The 17,451-nt window shown below is 37.9% G+C and overlaps 1 protein-coding gene across 2 annotated transcripts in view; it reads left to right on the top strand.

Moving 5' to 3' along the window:
- LOC125460834 (protein FAM118A-like) overlaps window positions 1–16,867 on the top strand; it is a 50,657-nt gene extending 33,790 nt beyond the window's left edge. For both annotated transcript variants that reach the window (XM_048548880.2, XM_059652375.1), the window contains 5 exons: window positions 695–823; window positions 5,115–5,400; window positions 13,027–13,062; window positions 15,144–15,224; window positions 16,670–16,867. In XM_048548880.2, coding sequence (XP_048404837.1) covers window positions 695–823; window positions 5,115–5,400; window positions 13,027–13,062; window positions 15,144–15,224; window positions 16,670–16,692 — 555 coding nt within the window. In that variant the 3' untranslated portion in view covers window positions 16,693–16,867. The remainder of the gene's footprint in view (window positions 1–694; window positions 824–5,114; window positions 5,401–13,026; window positions 13,063–15,143; window positions 15,225–16,669) is intronic.
- The last annotated feature ends 584 nt before the right edge of the window (window positions 16,868–17,451 follow it).

Below are 17,451 nucleotides of genomic sequence, written 5' to 3'. Positions count from 1 at the left end.
AACAGGCTGGCCAGGAGGGGTTTGTATTGATTTCCTAACCGCTTTCTCATTTCTTCGTCTAAATCCTTAACCGCTGTGTATTTGTTAGCCTCGTGATGACAAAGTTATGCAGCGTGTTGCAGAACAGCATGTATTTTGACATTTATTCTGAATATTGCAGGTGCTCTCCCTCACAATCCAGAGTGTCAAAAATGTTGTTTCAACACCATTAGTGGTCTAATTATATAAGTAACTTAGCTTTCATTGTATGCATGCTGTGTACATGTATTGGTTTTATATGAGGGTTATGAGCTACGTTTGTTGTGGTATTGTCCATGTTGCCCAGTAGCTACTCATTGGTTTTCATGACAGTTCAAATGCATAATACACAATGAATTAATGCAAAATTAAGTCATGACTGTGCCAAGATATGTGGTGTGGAATTCCAGAAATTGCTGTTTTTGGTTGCACACTTGCTGGATGTTTAGAGAGATTCTGTCTGATGTTGATTCTGGTATATGGCAGAGTTGACATGTGGCACTTGCACAGTACTAATGAAATTCATAGTACCCTGATCTACGGTGAAGCCGGAGTTCCGAGCAATATTCTGAAAACTGACAAGTTTAGAAGTTGTGAACAATTGAGGGAAAGTAGTCAGTGATCCTGCATTATCTTTCCCACTGATTTTAATTTGCAGACTTTGTGCTTTTTTTAGGTGGTTCAGTGGGCCAGAGGACTACAGAAATACAGTGTCCTTCATATACATGGACTATTCACAGATCCTTGTGGTCTGGTGTTGGATCCATCAGGATACAAGGATGTAATGCATGATCAAGATTTGATGGTAGCTATTAATTTATCTCTTAAATGAACACTTTGCTGAAAATGCTTTCATAAAATAATACAAGTGAACAATGAAACAACAATTGTTAACACTTGTTTATAATCATGTCAAAACAAAAGCAAGCAATGACCAGACTTCCTGTTAATGAGGAAAATAATACTTATTCATAGTATGACAGCCTCACTGAGGCTTGAGAAGTACAAATAGGAAGTGTTTATGTGCAATGTTTGTCATTCACGATGAAATTATTAAGTATGAGTTAGTGCTCCTTGTACTTTTTTTTTAAAAACACCCAGTCAGTTGATAGTTTCTGTAAGATGTAGGAGCAGAAATAGGCCATTTGACCCATTGAGACTGCTCCACTGTTTAATGAGATCATGGCTGATCTGATATTCTTTAACTGTCTTTTTCCCTATAACTTTGCCTTATGCCTTTCTGTTTTTTTTTTCTCTTTTTCCATCCTGAATGCCAGTATAAATGAAGTACATTTATTTTTGAGTTCTTTGTCGTATTTGAATTAGCAGTGTCCCAGCAGTAGTTAACCCAAATAGCAATAATTTTCTTGCTGGATGCTCAGAATGTGGTTTCATATCTTTGCTAAATTATGTTCTTTTTAATTTGAATTTTCATATTTTATGGACAAATACAGCAACATTCTGTCATTAGCCATCAGTTTAGACTGCTCTTTCTTTGGTACCTAATACAAATTCAGCTTTTTTTAAAAAAAAATTTGCTCATTGATGTGAGCCTTTGTTGCTAATTGCCTTTGAGAAAGTGACGGTGAGCCACCTACTTGATCTGAGGCGTTTCATGTTGTTAGGGACAGGTTTGTAGAATTTTGATCCGGAGACTGAAGGAGCAATAACATAGTGGTGCATTTATTGTGATATTTCCATGCACCTGACGACCTTATTATCAAGGTAGTGAAGATTGTGCATTTGAAAGGTGCTGTCAGACAAGCCTTGCTGAGATGCTGCAGCATATCTTGTAGATGGTATATCCTAGCATTGTACTTTTGCAGGTGGAGAGAGTGAATGTTTACTGTGGTGAAAGGAGTGTCAATCAGATAGGTTGCTTTTGCCTAGATCGTATTGAGCTTCTTGATTGTTGGAGCTATTCTGTCAGGAATGTGGAGACTGTCCGCCCATTGAATATTGTAGACAGTTTATAGAATTTTCTTGGCTTTGGTGTGGTTATGAGTATTACTTTGCCCCTTCATCAGCCCAAACCTAATGTTGTCCAGGGTCTTTCTGTTATGTAAAAATGGATGACTTCAGTATTTGAGGAATTGAATTTTGCTGGGCATACAATAGTCAGAAAACCCCAACTATTATGGTAATGAAAACAGCCGACATTCTGGCTCTCTGATGCTATTTTGTGGCACCTGGAATGATGTCCAAGGCCTGAAGTGATTGGCCTCCTGAAACAACAACACTGTATTCTTGCTATGGCTCCAACTAGTGGAGAGTTTTTGTTACCCTTGACTGCAGTGTCATTAGAGCTTCTTGTGCTTGACTTTCAATGCTGTCTTGCTCTCAAAAATAGTATCTCATTTGATTTTTATTTTATAACTTAGTCTTTGGTCCATGTTTGTACCAGTGTTGTTTGGCAGTCTGGAGCTGTGATGCAGGCTGAATAAGTGTCACTTGACAACACTGGCAATACTTCCCAGTACTTTTGATGAGGTGGAGATTGGCCAAATTGGATTTGTTCTGTTTTTCCGTAGATTGCTCAAAGCTGTGTAGTTTTCTATATTGCAGAAGCTGCATGAGTACATTTTGGCTAAGGGTGTGGCTAGTTCTGGAGGATGACTTCGGTCAAGATGTCATCAGTACCCATTGCCTATGTTGCATTTAGTGCGCTTAATGTTCTTTTGATATCATGTGGATTTTTTTGAATTAGCTGAAGACTGGAATCTGACTTGGTGGCTGCCAAGATGGATCATCTACTTGTCACTTCTGACTGGTGGTAGTTTTAAAATACTCCAACTTTATGCTTGGTACAAATGTGCTGGGCCTATCGTAAATGAGAATGGAGACATTTGTGGAGCAGCCTGCTCCATTTAATTGTGTTTTTTAAAATGACTTATTTTTCTAATCATGAGATAACATGATGTAGAGCTGGATGAACACAGCAGGCCAAGAAGCATCAGAGGAGCAGGAAAGCTGATGCTTCTGGCCTAAATTGCCGAAGTGTCAGCTTTCCTGCTTCTGACGCTTCGGTGGTTTAGGCCAGAAGCGTCAGCTTTCCTGCTCCTCTGATGCTGCTTGGCCTGCTGTGTTCATCCAGCTCTACACCTTGTTTTCTCAGATTCTCCAGCATCTGCAGTTCCTACTATCTCTGAAACTATTGTTCTAATCAACCTGTTCAGAGATGTTATTTCATGCCTCTGGAGCAAGAGGGACCTGAACTCAGATTCCCTGATCCAGGGATAGAGACACTTTCTCTGTGCCATAAGAGGGTCACTAGTAGCTTCTCTTTTGTTTCTCACGATTCATAACTGTAGACTTGACACGATCAGAGCTTTGTCCTGACAGATTTCTTCTGCAATTAGACCAATATTCTTTAACTGTGCTGCTCTGACATCAATGCATCTTTTATCTTGGTCCAAGAGAATGGGCTATATTTAAATGTTTGAAAGAATACAACACTGAAGATGGAATGATTGTTTTTGCAACTTTCTGTCACTTGTCAAACTGCCTTGAGCTGTATGAACTAGCATCTTTTAATACAAACCCCAGAGAAGATGAACTCCTTCATCTTCAGATTACACTTATTAGATTTGTTTGATATTCTGATGGCTAGCTTAGTTGTGCAGTTTTGACTAGAATTAACTTCTCGAAGCAATTGAGTCTCTGGAAATTGCCTGGGAAGTTGAAGATTCTGATGGGCAAATTGCCTGGGTCTGGAGAACTTCAAAAAAAGTCAGAATTCAAAGGGTTGTGACTAAGTTAAGCTTTAGAGTTAACTAGCAGAAGTTGGAGACTTAAAAACCCACTCTAACTCAGGGATAACTACCAGTCTGTAAAATCCTGACTAACCACCAAGCCCCTAATACAGTCATTGACACGCAAGGACAGGTATGCGTGTGCGCACAGATGTACATGCCCACAGACAGATGCACGTTTGCTCACTTTCTCTTTCCTTCTTCTCTACTCTAGATTTGAACCCACCCCCCAGACAGGCCCTACACTAACTGGATTCCAGACCTGATGTGACCCACCACCATCAGGGTGGCTTTCTGGCAGATGTAAAATAACATTTAATTAAAACCGAAAGAACTGCAGATGCTGTAAACCAGAAATAGAAACAGAAATTTCTGGAAATGTTCCCCAATTTATCATAGCTGGCTAGCACCTAATACATAGTTTCCTTAATTTAAGTTAAAGACTAAGACGACGATTAAGATTTAAAGATTGTTGGATAAGCTTGGCAAGCCTGGCATCATCTGTGGAGAGAAATCAGAGTTAATGTTTCAGGTCCGTTGAGGAAGAGGGGAGAGAAAGTGACAAGTGTACCTGCACATCTGTGTGCACGTGCATGCTTGCCTTTCTGTATCAGTAAATGTATTAGGGACTTGGTGGTGAGTCGGGTTCTGAGGAAGGGACGCTGGACCATAAACATTAATTCATATTTCTCTTCACAGATGCTGCCAGACCTGCTGAGCTTCTCCAGTAATTTCAGGTTTTGAAACAGCATCTCATGAACAATGTCTAAGAATGAGGAAGACAAGTTTACAGGGTCGCCATTGCTGAAATCCGAATGTAATATTGTGTGGAAGAAAGAGTCCAATACTGAATTTCATAACTCTATATTAGAATGGGTTAGTTTGAAAGGTACACTCAAACTTTCTTTCATCACTGACTTTAGAATTGTGCTGAAACAGGATTTCTTTACCTCTTTAAGTTTGGGGTATCCCGCATCATTAAGTTGGTTTTCCTTTTTGAAAATTTTTCAAAGCAAATTTTTTCTGAAATAAAAGCCATGCCAACTTATCTCATCTTTGGTTTAAAAACCGTGCAATGTTAATTTTGGTACAGAAACAAGGAAGCAAAATGGAACAAGAATAACTATGAAAATGACCTGCAATTGTTCCAATGTAGTTTAAAATTGAACTTGTTCATACAGAGTAAAGTTGTGTTCACAGTATTATTGTAGTCTTGAACAATCTGAGTGTGTATTTACTTCTACCACTTTACATTAAGGATGTTTATGCTTTTAATACACATGGGAAAACATTCTCTTGATGGAGGTCTTATAACAATATGTTTGGGTTTCTTTTCCCTGATAGGAAGAATTTCAGGACCTGTACCGTACCAAGTCATTTGTATTTTTGGGCTGTGGAGAAACTCTGCGTGATCAGATCTTTCAAGCACTATTTTTGTATTCTGTTCAAGACAAAATGGACCTGGAGCACTTCATGCTCGTGCGAAAGGATAGCCATGATCATTTCTTTAAGTTGCAGGCAGAGATGCTGCTGCACGGGATTAAAATAGTATCCTACGGTGACCAATTTGAATGTATGCCTCAGTATTTCCATGACTTGGTGGCACAGATTTGCAGGAGGAAGAGCCCAGGTAAGTCATCTGTTAAAGATCTTGGGTTCAGACACATGAGGAATTACTTTTTATCCTGATTATTGTCTTGCACTGTAAATCTTTTTTGAGGCAGTAGATAGTCACAATTTTAGTAAGAGCATGTGTTTTTTTCAAGCCTGCAAAAATGAATCCTGATGAACGGAAATACAGTAAAATAGGTAAATATAATGCAGGGGAACATCTGCTATTTAATTCATGTCTTAAGAAGTGACCCATGCAGAAATAATGCTTTGAGAGAGCAAATTCAACAATGCTTCTCATCCTATGTTTGGGTTCTGTGTCTCAGTCTCTTTGTGCCTGAGCAAAATGGAAAAGGAGGTAGGGCAACATTACTAGTTAAAGGAAAAAAAAATTGAGGAAGGATGTTAACTCTGAAGTGGAATCTGTATGGGTAGAGTTTGGGAATACGAAAGGGCCAAAAACAGCTTTATACATAGACTCTCGAACTGTAGTGATAATGTTGGGGAAGGCATTTTAAAAAGTAATTTAGAGAAACAAACAAAGGTAGGGCTGCAATTACGGGTGACTTCAATCTCGAGTGTATATGAGATGGGTTTCTGGATTAATATGTTCAAGAACCAACTAGAGAATATACCATCCTGGATTAGGTATCCTATATTGAGAAGAGAATAATTGGCAATCAAGCTGTATGAGGCCTCATGGGGAACAGTGACATAATATGATAGAATTCATCATTTAAGACAAAAAGTGATATAGTTGATCCTTAATCTTAGTTTCCTTAAGTTAAGGACTATGATGTATTAGGTGCTATAATAAATTGGGGGATGTTACTTAAAGGGTTGATGGTGAATAAGAAATGGCAAACATTTGAGGAATACATGGAGAAATTGCAGCAGTTGTTCATTCTGTCTGGCTCAGAAATAAAATGGGAAAGATGGCTCAACCATGGCTAACAGGAGAAATTACATTCAAGGGAGGGTATACAAATTTACCTAAATTTACCTAAACTCTCTAAATTTGAGGAATGGGAGCAGTTTAGATTTCAACAAAGGGATTGAATTAAGAGAGGAAAAATAGAATATGAGTATGCTTGCAGGGAACATACAAACTGAATGTAAAGGATTTATAGGTATGTAGAAAAAACGTTGGTGAAGACAGATGTATGTCCCTTTACAGTCAGAAACAGGGAAGTTGTAATGGGGAACAAAGAGCAGAAATGACAATTAAGTACATATTTTTGTTCTGTCCTCACAAAAGAAGACATCAGTAACATTGGGGAATACAGAGTCTAGTGAGAGGATAGAATGCAAGAAATCAGTATTAATAGGGAGGTGTTGGCAAAATTGATGGGATTAAAGGCTGATAAATCTCAGGGGCTGAATGATTACATCCTAGTTTGCTTAAGTAAGTAACCCTAGTGGATGCGTTAGTTGTCAACTTTCAAGATTCTATAGATTTGGGAACAATTCATATGGATTGGAGGGTGTCTGATAGAACCTACTCTTTAAACCAGAAGATGAGAGAAAACCATGAATTACAGACCAGTTAGCCTGACCTTGATAGTGAAGAGAATGCTAGAGTCCATTAGAAAGGATTTAATTGTGGAACACTTTGCTACCAGTGGGCAGTCAGCATAGACTCATGAAAGGAAAGTCATGTTTTAAGGTTGTAATCAATAGAGTGATAAGTTGTAGCCAGTGGATGTGGTTTATCTGGACTTTCAGAAGACTTTTGATAAGGTCCAATATAGGTCTCAAGATATTGGAATGGGGGATTATACTGGCATGGATAGAGACCTAGTTGGCAGACAGGAAACTAAAAGTAAGAATAAGCGGATCTTTTACTGAGTGGCAGGCAGTGACTGGAGTATGGCAGGAATCAGTGCTATGACCTCAGCAACTCATAATGTACTAGTAAGGGGATCGAGACTTATTTAGAGAAGCTAGGAGGATGATGTTGAGAAACATACTGGCCATGATCAAATGGTAGAGCTCGAAGGCTATTGAGCCTAAATTCTACTCCTATATCAATGGTCATACAATAAATAAATTATTTGATGAGGGGTTATAACTTTTAGATAGTAAGAACTCCAGATGCTGGAGTCAGACAACACATTGTGGAGCTAGAGGAGCACAGCAGGCCAGGCAGTATCAGGGGAGCAGGAAAGTTGATGTTTCTGGTCAGGAAAAAGGCTCCTGACCCAAAACGTCAACTTTCCTGCTCCTCTCATGCTATCTGGCTGGCTGTATTTAGATGAGGAGTGTGGATTAGCCATGCTGCATTGCCAGTGGTATCTGGGGACGTGCAGGCTAGATGGATTAGCCATGGGGAAATGTAGGATTACAGATTTAGGACAGGGGTGGGTCTAGGTGAGCTGCTCTTCAGAGTGTCAGTATAGACTCAATGGGCTAAATGACCTGCTTCCACACTCTGGGGATTCTGTGAAGTGTGATATCTCTAAGTTTGCAGATGACGTAAAACTGGCTGGGAGAGTGAACTATGAGAACGATGTAGAAATGCATCGTTTATGATTTTAAACAAGTTGATTTGAGTCGGCAAATGCATATCAGATGAAATATAACATGCTTAAATGGGAGATAGGAAAAATAAAGGTAGTTTATAATCTAATTGTCATCAGCTGGGAAAGGGGGGGTGCAATCAGACCTGGGCATCATTGTATATGACCCTGATGTGATGATAGAGTTGCTTTAAGAGGTATATTTGGTCCTGGATTTTTTCATGAAGAAAGGATAGGGTAGGCACTCAGCAGTCTGCTTCAAAGCCTATAAAGTAAACAGCTTGTGAGGCCTTGGGGTTTTTTTCTCTAAAGTCCGAACAATAGAAGCAGTCTGAATGGGTGGAGTCAAGCTCCGATAGAACCAGGATTTTTAGTTTTTTCCGTTGCCCTTGCTGCTGGGGCCTTGAAGCTGATGTGGAAGCTATTTTGCATTTCTGTTACAGCTAAAAGCTGGGGGTTCTCTCCTGTTTCGAGAATTGAATGTCAAACAATCTACTTTACTGAATTTTCCCAAGGGTGTGTTTATGGGATGTTACTATACTGGAAGAGTTACTGTTTAGTAATAAAATAATCTATTATTCACTTCAGCTTTCCAATAGAGTTGTCATTCCAATTCTTTCTTTTGCTGTGTTTTAACTATGGTGTATGAACAAAGTATGTTTTACTTCAAGACTGGTTGTTTGACCAGTTGAATTGCACCTGGAACACAACACTTGGCACTTGCCTTTAAAATTAGAAAAAGTTAGGGTCTAGGCTATCTCCTTAATATTGTTTGAGAGAGTTTGGTCTGGTCCATAACACTGAAAGTAAGTAAGCAGGTGCAGAGGTTGGTCAAGAAGACAAGTGGTATTTCGGCCTTCATAGTGACAGAATTAGATTACGGGTGCAGGGATGTCTTGCTGCAATTGTACAGGGCCCTGGTGAGATCACATCTGGATTATTGTATGTAGTTTTGGTTTCCTTATTTGAAGAAGGATGTTCTGGCTGTGGAGGGAGCAAAACAAAGGTTTACCAAACTGATTCCTAGGATGGCAAGACTAATGTACATAGATAAACTGGATCTGTTAGGACTATGATCACTGGAATTTAGAAGAATCAGGGCACGTCTTGTAGAAGGGCGACCAAGGGAGTTGAAGGAAAGGTGTAGGTCATTCAGGACTGAGATGAGCAGAAATTTTGTCATCCAGCAATGGTGAATATGTGGAATTCTCTGCCACAGAGTTGTTGAGGCTACAACATTGAACATTTTCAAAAAGGAATGAGTTCTGGGGGGTTAGAGATCAAAAAATATGGGAAGAAAGCAAGTACAGGGTATTAAGTGGGATGATCAGCTATGATATTGAATAGCAGACCATATTCAAAGGGCCAAATGGCCTACTGCTGCTCCTGTTTATGATATTAACAGGAAGTAAAACATTCTGACTGTGTAAGAGAAGGGGGTGATTGGGTGTCAAGTAGACTGTGATTGTTAGATTATTTGCCATGAGAAATTCACCAGTGAATGACAATAAATAGGCTTTGTTTAAGCCTTAAAACGAGGTAGGTTAATTCTGAGGAAGGGCCACTGGACCCTAAAAGTTAACTGACTTGTTTTTCTTCACAGACACTGACACCTGCTGAGCTTTTCCAGCAACTTCTGTTTTTGTGGTTGATTCTGTTCAAGATGGTGCCCTAAAAAATGAACCAGCAGACAAGTGGCTGTCATTATTTTGAGTTGAGTGGGGTGCAGTGTATGTACACATTCTTTCTGCCTGCATAAGAACAGGGCCATTTGTAATAATGTGTAGCATCCAGTACATGCAAATGCACCATTCTGCCAGCCTGACTGACAGTCCTAAATTGGTTTTCATTGTAATTTATGACCTTGGAATTACCCATCAAGCATTGTCTAATTGCAGAATTGCATCTATAGTTGAACATTGTTGTGAAATTTGCAAATACAGTTGGGTGCAGTCAGCACCTTGCTTGCAAGCAGTTGAAGAGATATGCTATTTGATAACAAGACAAGGTCATCCATGTTCAGTAGCAGTATTTAAGTAGTACAAAGCTTGTATTTATTTTGAATTATACCTTAACTGAAAGGAAAAGTCAATCTTCAGGTTTCTAGAAAAACTAAAACTGAAACTTTATTTTTGAGAAAACTGAAGTTGATTGCTAGATAAAAGACCACGATCACAATTATCTCATTTCTATAGTAGTGTAGTACACATGGGATTAAGATGACATGCTGAAGATGACAGAGTGAATCCAAGAGCTGGATGACAGATAAACATCAGGGTTGCTGTGCTATTTCTGTTACTTCAAGTAATTTAACTGGGCAGATGTGACCATACAGTGTGAAGGGTTGTCCCTGAGGGTTTAGAGAAAAGTATTTCTCGTGAATCTCACCATCAGGACTAACATGAGCAGAGTTAGAGGGTCCAGACAATCTGGCGAGAGAGCCATTTTGATGAAGTGTGCACCCGTAGAAATTTGTTTGATTAGGAGCTGCTTTCGGTGAGAATTGATTAGATAAATTTTTGAAAGAAAAGCTGGAAATCCATTTAAGGAATTTCAGATCTTTGAAGTACTTTGGATGTCTCATACTATGCAGATTGACCAGCAAATCAGTGAGATCTATTATTGTAACCACTATTTAACATGTAATTTTTAATTTATACATACATATATTATAGTAAGGGAGAGACTAATTTTGTTAATCCGTGCTTAGCTTGTATTGATTTTACGACTTCTGTTTTAACAATCAAACCAAAACGATACTGTGCTTTGAGGGTAGTTATGGTGTAGTCCAGGATGTTGGTTGAAAAGTATTATTCTGTGGCAGACTGTCTGTTGTTTGAGACAATTTTTTTCAATTTTGAAACCTGCTCAAATGTTAGTGAGAACTTTGCAGAGTTGACCCTGCTGACTGTACTTTTGTCATGTCTGGTGCCTTTGGTTGATACTACGTGGCTCATATATGATTTTACTCTCATTGGACTTTTTTTTAAACTTGTATTTAATTAAGTGGCTTGCTTGGTCATTTGAAAGGGTCTAGAAGCCTGGACTTGTGTGCAGGCTAGATTGGGTAAGGATTGAGCAGGTTTCTTTTACTACAATACGTTAGTGAGCCAGATGAAGTTCTTTGTCTTGTGTATAATGTTGTGGTTGGGTAGTGTTGTGGAACAGAGACCTAGGGGTTCAGGTATATAATTCTTTTGAAGTTTGCATCACATATAGAAATGGAGGTTAAGGCATTTAGGATGCTTGCCTTCATTGCTCAGACCTTTGAGTATAGGATTTTGTGTGTTGAGTTTGTACAGGAGATTGGTGAGGCCTCTTCTGGAGCACAGTTTTGGTTGCCCTGTTTTGGGGGAATATTATTAAGCTGGAGAGCGTTCAGAGGAGATTTATCAAGATGTTTTTGGGAGTGGAAGATGTGAGTTTAAAAGGAGAGGCTGGAACTTTTTCTGCTGGAGTCTAGGAAGTTGAGAGGTGACCTTAGAGAGGTTTATAATATCATGAAGGGTATAGATAGGTGAATGGCAGGTGCCTTTTCATGAGGTTGGGGGATTTCAAGACTAGGGAGCATATTTTTAAGGAAATGGTGGTTGCCAGTACAGTTACGTTTAAAAGACATCTAGATAAGAACATGAATAAGGAATATTTGGAGGGATATGGTCCAAGCACAAGCAGGTGGGACAAGTTTTTAGTTTAGGATAATGGTTGGCAAGGACTAGTTGGACCGAAGACTCTGCTTACGTACTGCATGTCTCCATATATTCCAGGGGTTATCTTGTTTTAAATTTGGTTAACACAATAGCTAGATTTTCTGTAAAGTGGCTCTTTAAATGAATAGTTTGCAACAGAAAATAAAGGCTATTGTGCTTATGCCACTCTTTTGTTTGCTGGATGAGTGTATTACTGGTAAAACTAAAACTGATTTCCCTTCGAAAAGATGAGAGCTGCTTTTACTTTGTGAATACAACTCAGTAGCATGCAGGGCCATTTCAAAGGCTGCCACCATGCTGTGGTCTAGACCCACGATTCAAACCAGATAAGGTTACTTAAGATGCTCCCCTAAAGGACATCTGTGAATTGCCTGGTTTTTATTATAAACTGAGTTTCATGCTCACTATTACTAATATTATTTTTCACTCCAGTTTGATTTAAATAACTTAAATTCTCCAGCTGTATTATGAAACTTGAATGCATATTTCTGGCGATTAAGTTAGGACACTGGATTACTTATACTTTGTCATTACCATTTTAGCCATACTCCTTAATGAATTATTAGATATTCTGAGTGTAGGCATTAATATAATTTAAGAAGTACTGGAATTATGCAGCAGCCTTCTCGTATTATATTTTATGTTGTTACCTGAGATTCAGTAAAATTTACATCTTGCACTGGACAAATGCTTAGCTCTTGGCATCTGATCAAAAGGATGGCACAAGTTTATAGCTTTGCTTCTAGTCTAACATGAACTAAAATATTGGTAATGCATAGTTTTAAACAAAAACAAAACTGCGTTATTATAATTGGAGAAAATGTATCAATATAGCATTCAAGAATTGTTTCCTGAATTTGAAGGACCCATCTTTGTAGCATTGAGCTACCTACTCTCTCCTTAGACTTAAAACAGACTTGTCTATTTTCCTTGCATTTTCTGTTTGAATTGTAGGTTCAGTATCAACCCAACAATTGCTATTAAGTTGGAATTTTGCTTGCTTAAAGTGATGAGGGTGCAATTTATTCATCAGTACAAGTATTAATATTTTTTAAAATTTAGTTCAACTACAAAATTAAAATTTTGGCCTTTCAGAAATCTTTTTAATGAACATTGTGAAAGCAAATTGTACAGTTTATTCTTATTTTCTGATGTCATAAGGGCTGACCAAATAGAAATTTGTGACGCTAAGGATTACTTTTATCAATTCTGGCTGATCAGGATGAAACGCAGAGCATCATCTGTCTTCCAACTTGTGGTAAATCAGTTTTCTAAGTAAATAATCTGATGCACTATCCCCGTAGTTCAAACAATACTACTACTGACCTGTAGTCTCTTGAATATTAAATAAATTGCTTCATATGCCTGAATCATAACTGGATTATTTGTTAATTGACATTGCTTTTTCTCCCCCAGATGGTTCTTCTGCAGATAGTACAAGTCCAATATTAGGTAAGGTAAAATGCAGTAGTATTAGTCCACATTTCCTTGCAGCCCTTATTATCTGAAATTAACTGTATTGTTAATGTTCTGAGATATCTCAAATTCCTATATGATTAAATTGCATTACATGTACACATCAGCTATGCAATTAAAATTGTGGGAGGACAGGTCTTCTCAGTGAAATGTGAAACTTGATGTAGAGGAGATTATATAAAGGGAAAAAATGTTACTCCAAGCAGGAAATAATTTGTAATAATCCTTGTTAATTAGTGTATGTAATGAAGATTTAAAGTCTTTTATTACAGTTGTTATTTGCAATAGTATGTTTGTTCATTTCTTGTCAATGAAATTGATTTTAATCATGCTAAGAATACTAATTTATGATAATTTGAATGACTGAAGTTAGATAATACCTCCCTTCTTTATTCTTTCAGTATTAAGGTCCTGATAAAGTATGTGCTTAATAGCAAATTTTGAGAGAGATTATGATGTCGTCTTGTTGGTGGGCAAATGAGTAGATTGAGCCTGGAGAGGTTGGAACATGGAAGAATGAGAGGTGAACTTCTTAAAACGTACAAGATTCCTAAAAGGACTTGACAGGGTAGATGTGGAAAAGTCATGTCCTGTTGTTGGAGAGTCTAGGACTAATGGGCATAATCTTAATAAGTGGTCATGGATTTAAGACAGATGAGGAAGAATTTCTTCTTAAGGTTGTAAATCTACAGAATTTTTACCACAAGGGCATGATGAAACTGGGTCATTAAATATATTCAAGGCTGAGGAAGATGCACATTTTTAAATAGTAAAGAATTTGAGGACTATGGAAATGGCAGAAAAGTGTAGTTGAGGATTATCAAATCAGCCATGATCTCGCTGAATGGCTGAGCAGATCTAGTGGGCTGAATGGTTCCCTTCTATGACTATGCTTCATGGTCTTAAGTGGAATTACGTGGAAATATATTTACAATTTGTTCCAATGAGGGAGAAGTTTACAGGATTCCCCCTCTATAGCAGTACTGATTTTGAAGACCTATGTTAAGTTGTGTGCAGTACAAGACAATGGTTTGAATGTTGGAAACACAGGGTGATGAGATTGCTGAAAATGAATCAAAATTCAAGATAGTCTAATATTACTAATTTTCCATATAATCTAGTTATTTTTATTCACGTAAAAATATCTCATTTGTTGTGACACAATCTGAATATCTTTGCTTAAAGTCTTGAAACAGGTAGGTAGGTAAAACTGAAGCCTTGTTTTTGGTGGTGGGGGGGGAAGAGAGAGAGAGAGAGAGAGAGAGAAGAACTGGGCATTCAATGTAACTTTTAGTGAATCATGTAGTACTTTTGGAGAGATAATTACTATTGTTTGGTTCCCTAATGGAACCATCTTTTTTGCATTTATTATGATTGCATATGTTGGATGTGGTTGAGGTAGTTCTTTACCAGTAACTTTTGACATTGTCCTCTTATTGGTTAGACAAATTTTGAAATACACAAGGCAGCTGTGAAGGCTTTTTGTTGTTGGTAAAGAAATGGCATTCGTGCTTAGAGGACCTTTGATCAGACAAACGTAAGCATTGTTACAAAACTGACAGGGATGGCCAGACTTCCTGCACTCAGTACGGTGCTCATGGTACCACAAGGAGGCTTGTGGTACTTTTGCCTCTCCCAGAGTGTACTTTTCTGCCTTGTATATGGTTACTTTGCAACAAGATTTGCTGATAAACATCCTATGGAAAGGGAACTGTTCAAGAAAAATGCCTGGTGTGTGACAAACAACCTGAATTGGGCATTAAAAATTTATTTTGGGAGAGGTAAGAGAATCATGAATTTAGTAATTTTCCTTCAAATACAATCACTGATCTTTGAGTCTCTTTCCCTTTGACTTTAGTCATTAGGATTTGTATTAACCATGGATATATCTGTAATGCACTGGATTATATGAGAAGAGGGAAGAGAAATTTAGCTTTATTCATGCACTTTTAAAATTCCAGCATGGTCATCAATGACCTAAACTTGTTTACATTGACGTTTTCCTGGGATAATTGAACATTGGTTCCTTAATGGGTATGTACCTTGATTTGTTGCAGGAGCATCTTGTTCGGATTGTGTAAAGCGGAAAAAAGAAGAAAATGGTGATGTAACTCAAAAAAGGATCCGAAAAGCAAATGGTACATATAGAAAGACATTCTAAAACCCTTTTGTTGCTTGAGCCTCACTAAGCTCTGAACCCATTTACTGCAGGCTATTTCTGAAACTGGGTGCAGAACAAATGAGTAAAATTTTGATTAAAAGCAAGTATTCCAAGAGGAAGATAGAACAACATTGATATCATTTTTCTGGTTTATAAATTAATAGTTATTCATGTTCAACATCTTCACACTGTCATTTCTGGCCAGCTGGAGAAGGGTGCATTGTAATTAAAATATGCGCAATGCACCTGAAATCATCAACTCCTGTTTGAGAATCCACAGAAGTAAATTTCCCTTAGTTTCTGTGGTAGAGATGTATGTTAATGCTTCACCAATCATCTTTAGATCATTGCATCATACTTTCTCATCATGGATATTGTATTTTCTTCCTTCCATATTATATCAGCAATGTTGTTGACTGTCAACTGCCCTCTGGGCCATTAAGGATGGTACATAAATGCTAACCTAACTTGTGACACCCACATCCTGTGAGCAAATCAAAAAAGCCAGCATTTATACAATTCAAGCACCTGTTTTGGTTACTCTTCTTAAAAACCAAATGAAAAAGAAAATAACATTTCATGACAAATAGATTCTTCGGAAGCCTTCATTATTTATTTGTCCCTTTTACATCTGTGTAAAATTTTAGTTTCGAAGTTAAATTTTCCTTCTATTTGACGTTGACTTCTAACAAGAATGAGCTGCTGGATTTTGATTTGTTTGACTAAATTTTCTGTAATTCAGTAGTTAGCATGGTGGTGTCAGGCCCTTGCATCTCGCTGCCGATCGTCAAGTCATTTTTGTATTTCCGTTGTGACATCTCTACCAGCCACTTCTCAATCAGTTGACACTGTCCCCTGATGCAGTATTAATGTTGTTTCTCCCCCCTTTCAAATTGTCCTGAGTGCAAGACGTAAAGCTTTGACAAATATCTTGTTGCAAAGGTACTGAAGTTTTGTACTATCAAACAACAATTTTGTTTTCTTTATTCATTCCTGGGATGAGGGTGTCACTGGCTAGGCAGCATTTATTGCCCATTCCTAGTTGCCCAGAGGGTAGTTCAGAGTCAACCACATTGTGGGTCTGGAGCCATATGTCGGCCAGACCAGGTAAGGATGATTTTCCTTTCCTAAAATACATTAGTGAACCAGATGGGTTTTTATGACAATCGACAATGGATTCATGGTCATCATTCGGTTCTTTGTTCCAGATATTTATTGAATTCAAATTCCACCGTCTGCCATGGTGAGATTCAAACCCGAGTCCCCAAAACATTATCTGGTCTAGTTTAATAGTCCACCAATAATCCCACTTGCTATCACATCCCCTTTATATAGAAGATATAATTTATATAGAAGAACAGGAAGCTTCAACAAAAGTTTCAGAACGAAGGAATAAATGTGCAAAATTAAATTTCATTGCAGATACAGATTTTGGAGGATCATAAATTGTCCCAATAAAGCACCTTCACCAAAGTGCCATATCCCAATCCATGATGTCGCATCAAAATGGGACTGAAAACTTTATTCGCATCAGCACAAGTTGATGGGTACCGCCGTAGAATAAGAACAGTACTTTGTAACTGTTGAGCAGTTGTTACAACCATTAAATGCAAATCAGTGGCTCTCTTGCCTTCGTGGACTTAACTATTTATTGCGGTACCTCGGCGGGGGGGAAAAGTTTGGACATTGCTCTTTTATCAAGTGTGACTTGGTGAGAAAACATCCAGATATAGAACACATTTGTTTGAAATTTATGTTTCTGCTAAAATAACTATTTTAAATGTATGAATGTTGGATGTTTTGTTCACTGAAAATCATCTGTTCAATGTGTTTTGTAATAACTGAAGGAAAACTAGCATTTCGCAGCTGAATCAGTAGGCAGGAGGAAGGCAGCTTGCCCTATTGAATTGTATATTCTGTTTGAATGCAGAAGGGAATGAAAATGATAAAGAAATCTGGCATACTATTCTGCTCCGCTCACCAGAGTATAAATGTATAAGCTTGTAAATTGTGCATGAAAGATTGAAAAATACCAGGCCCTTACTACTTTTTAATGCACAAGATTTTTAAATGCAAATAGATGTAGTCTAAGTATTTATCTTCTGGGGAGAGTAATTTGCAGGATACTTTTCACTATACATTCAAAGTTCAAGTCCCAATCCAGGCGTCAAGTATAAAAATCAAACCACTCCAAAGCAGAACTA

This window comes from Stegostoma tigrinum, chromosome 18, assembly GCF_030684315.1.
Source record: "Stegostoma tigrinum isolate sSteTig4 chromosome 18, sSteTig4.hap1, whole genome shotgun sequence".
In the NCBI taxonomy this organism is placed as follows: Eukaryota; Metazoa; Chordata; class Chondrichthyes; order Orectolobiformes; family Stegostomatidae; genus Stegostoma; species Stegostoma tigrinum.
This window is presented reverse-complemented; position numbering and strand designations above follow the sequence as displayed.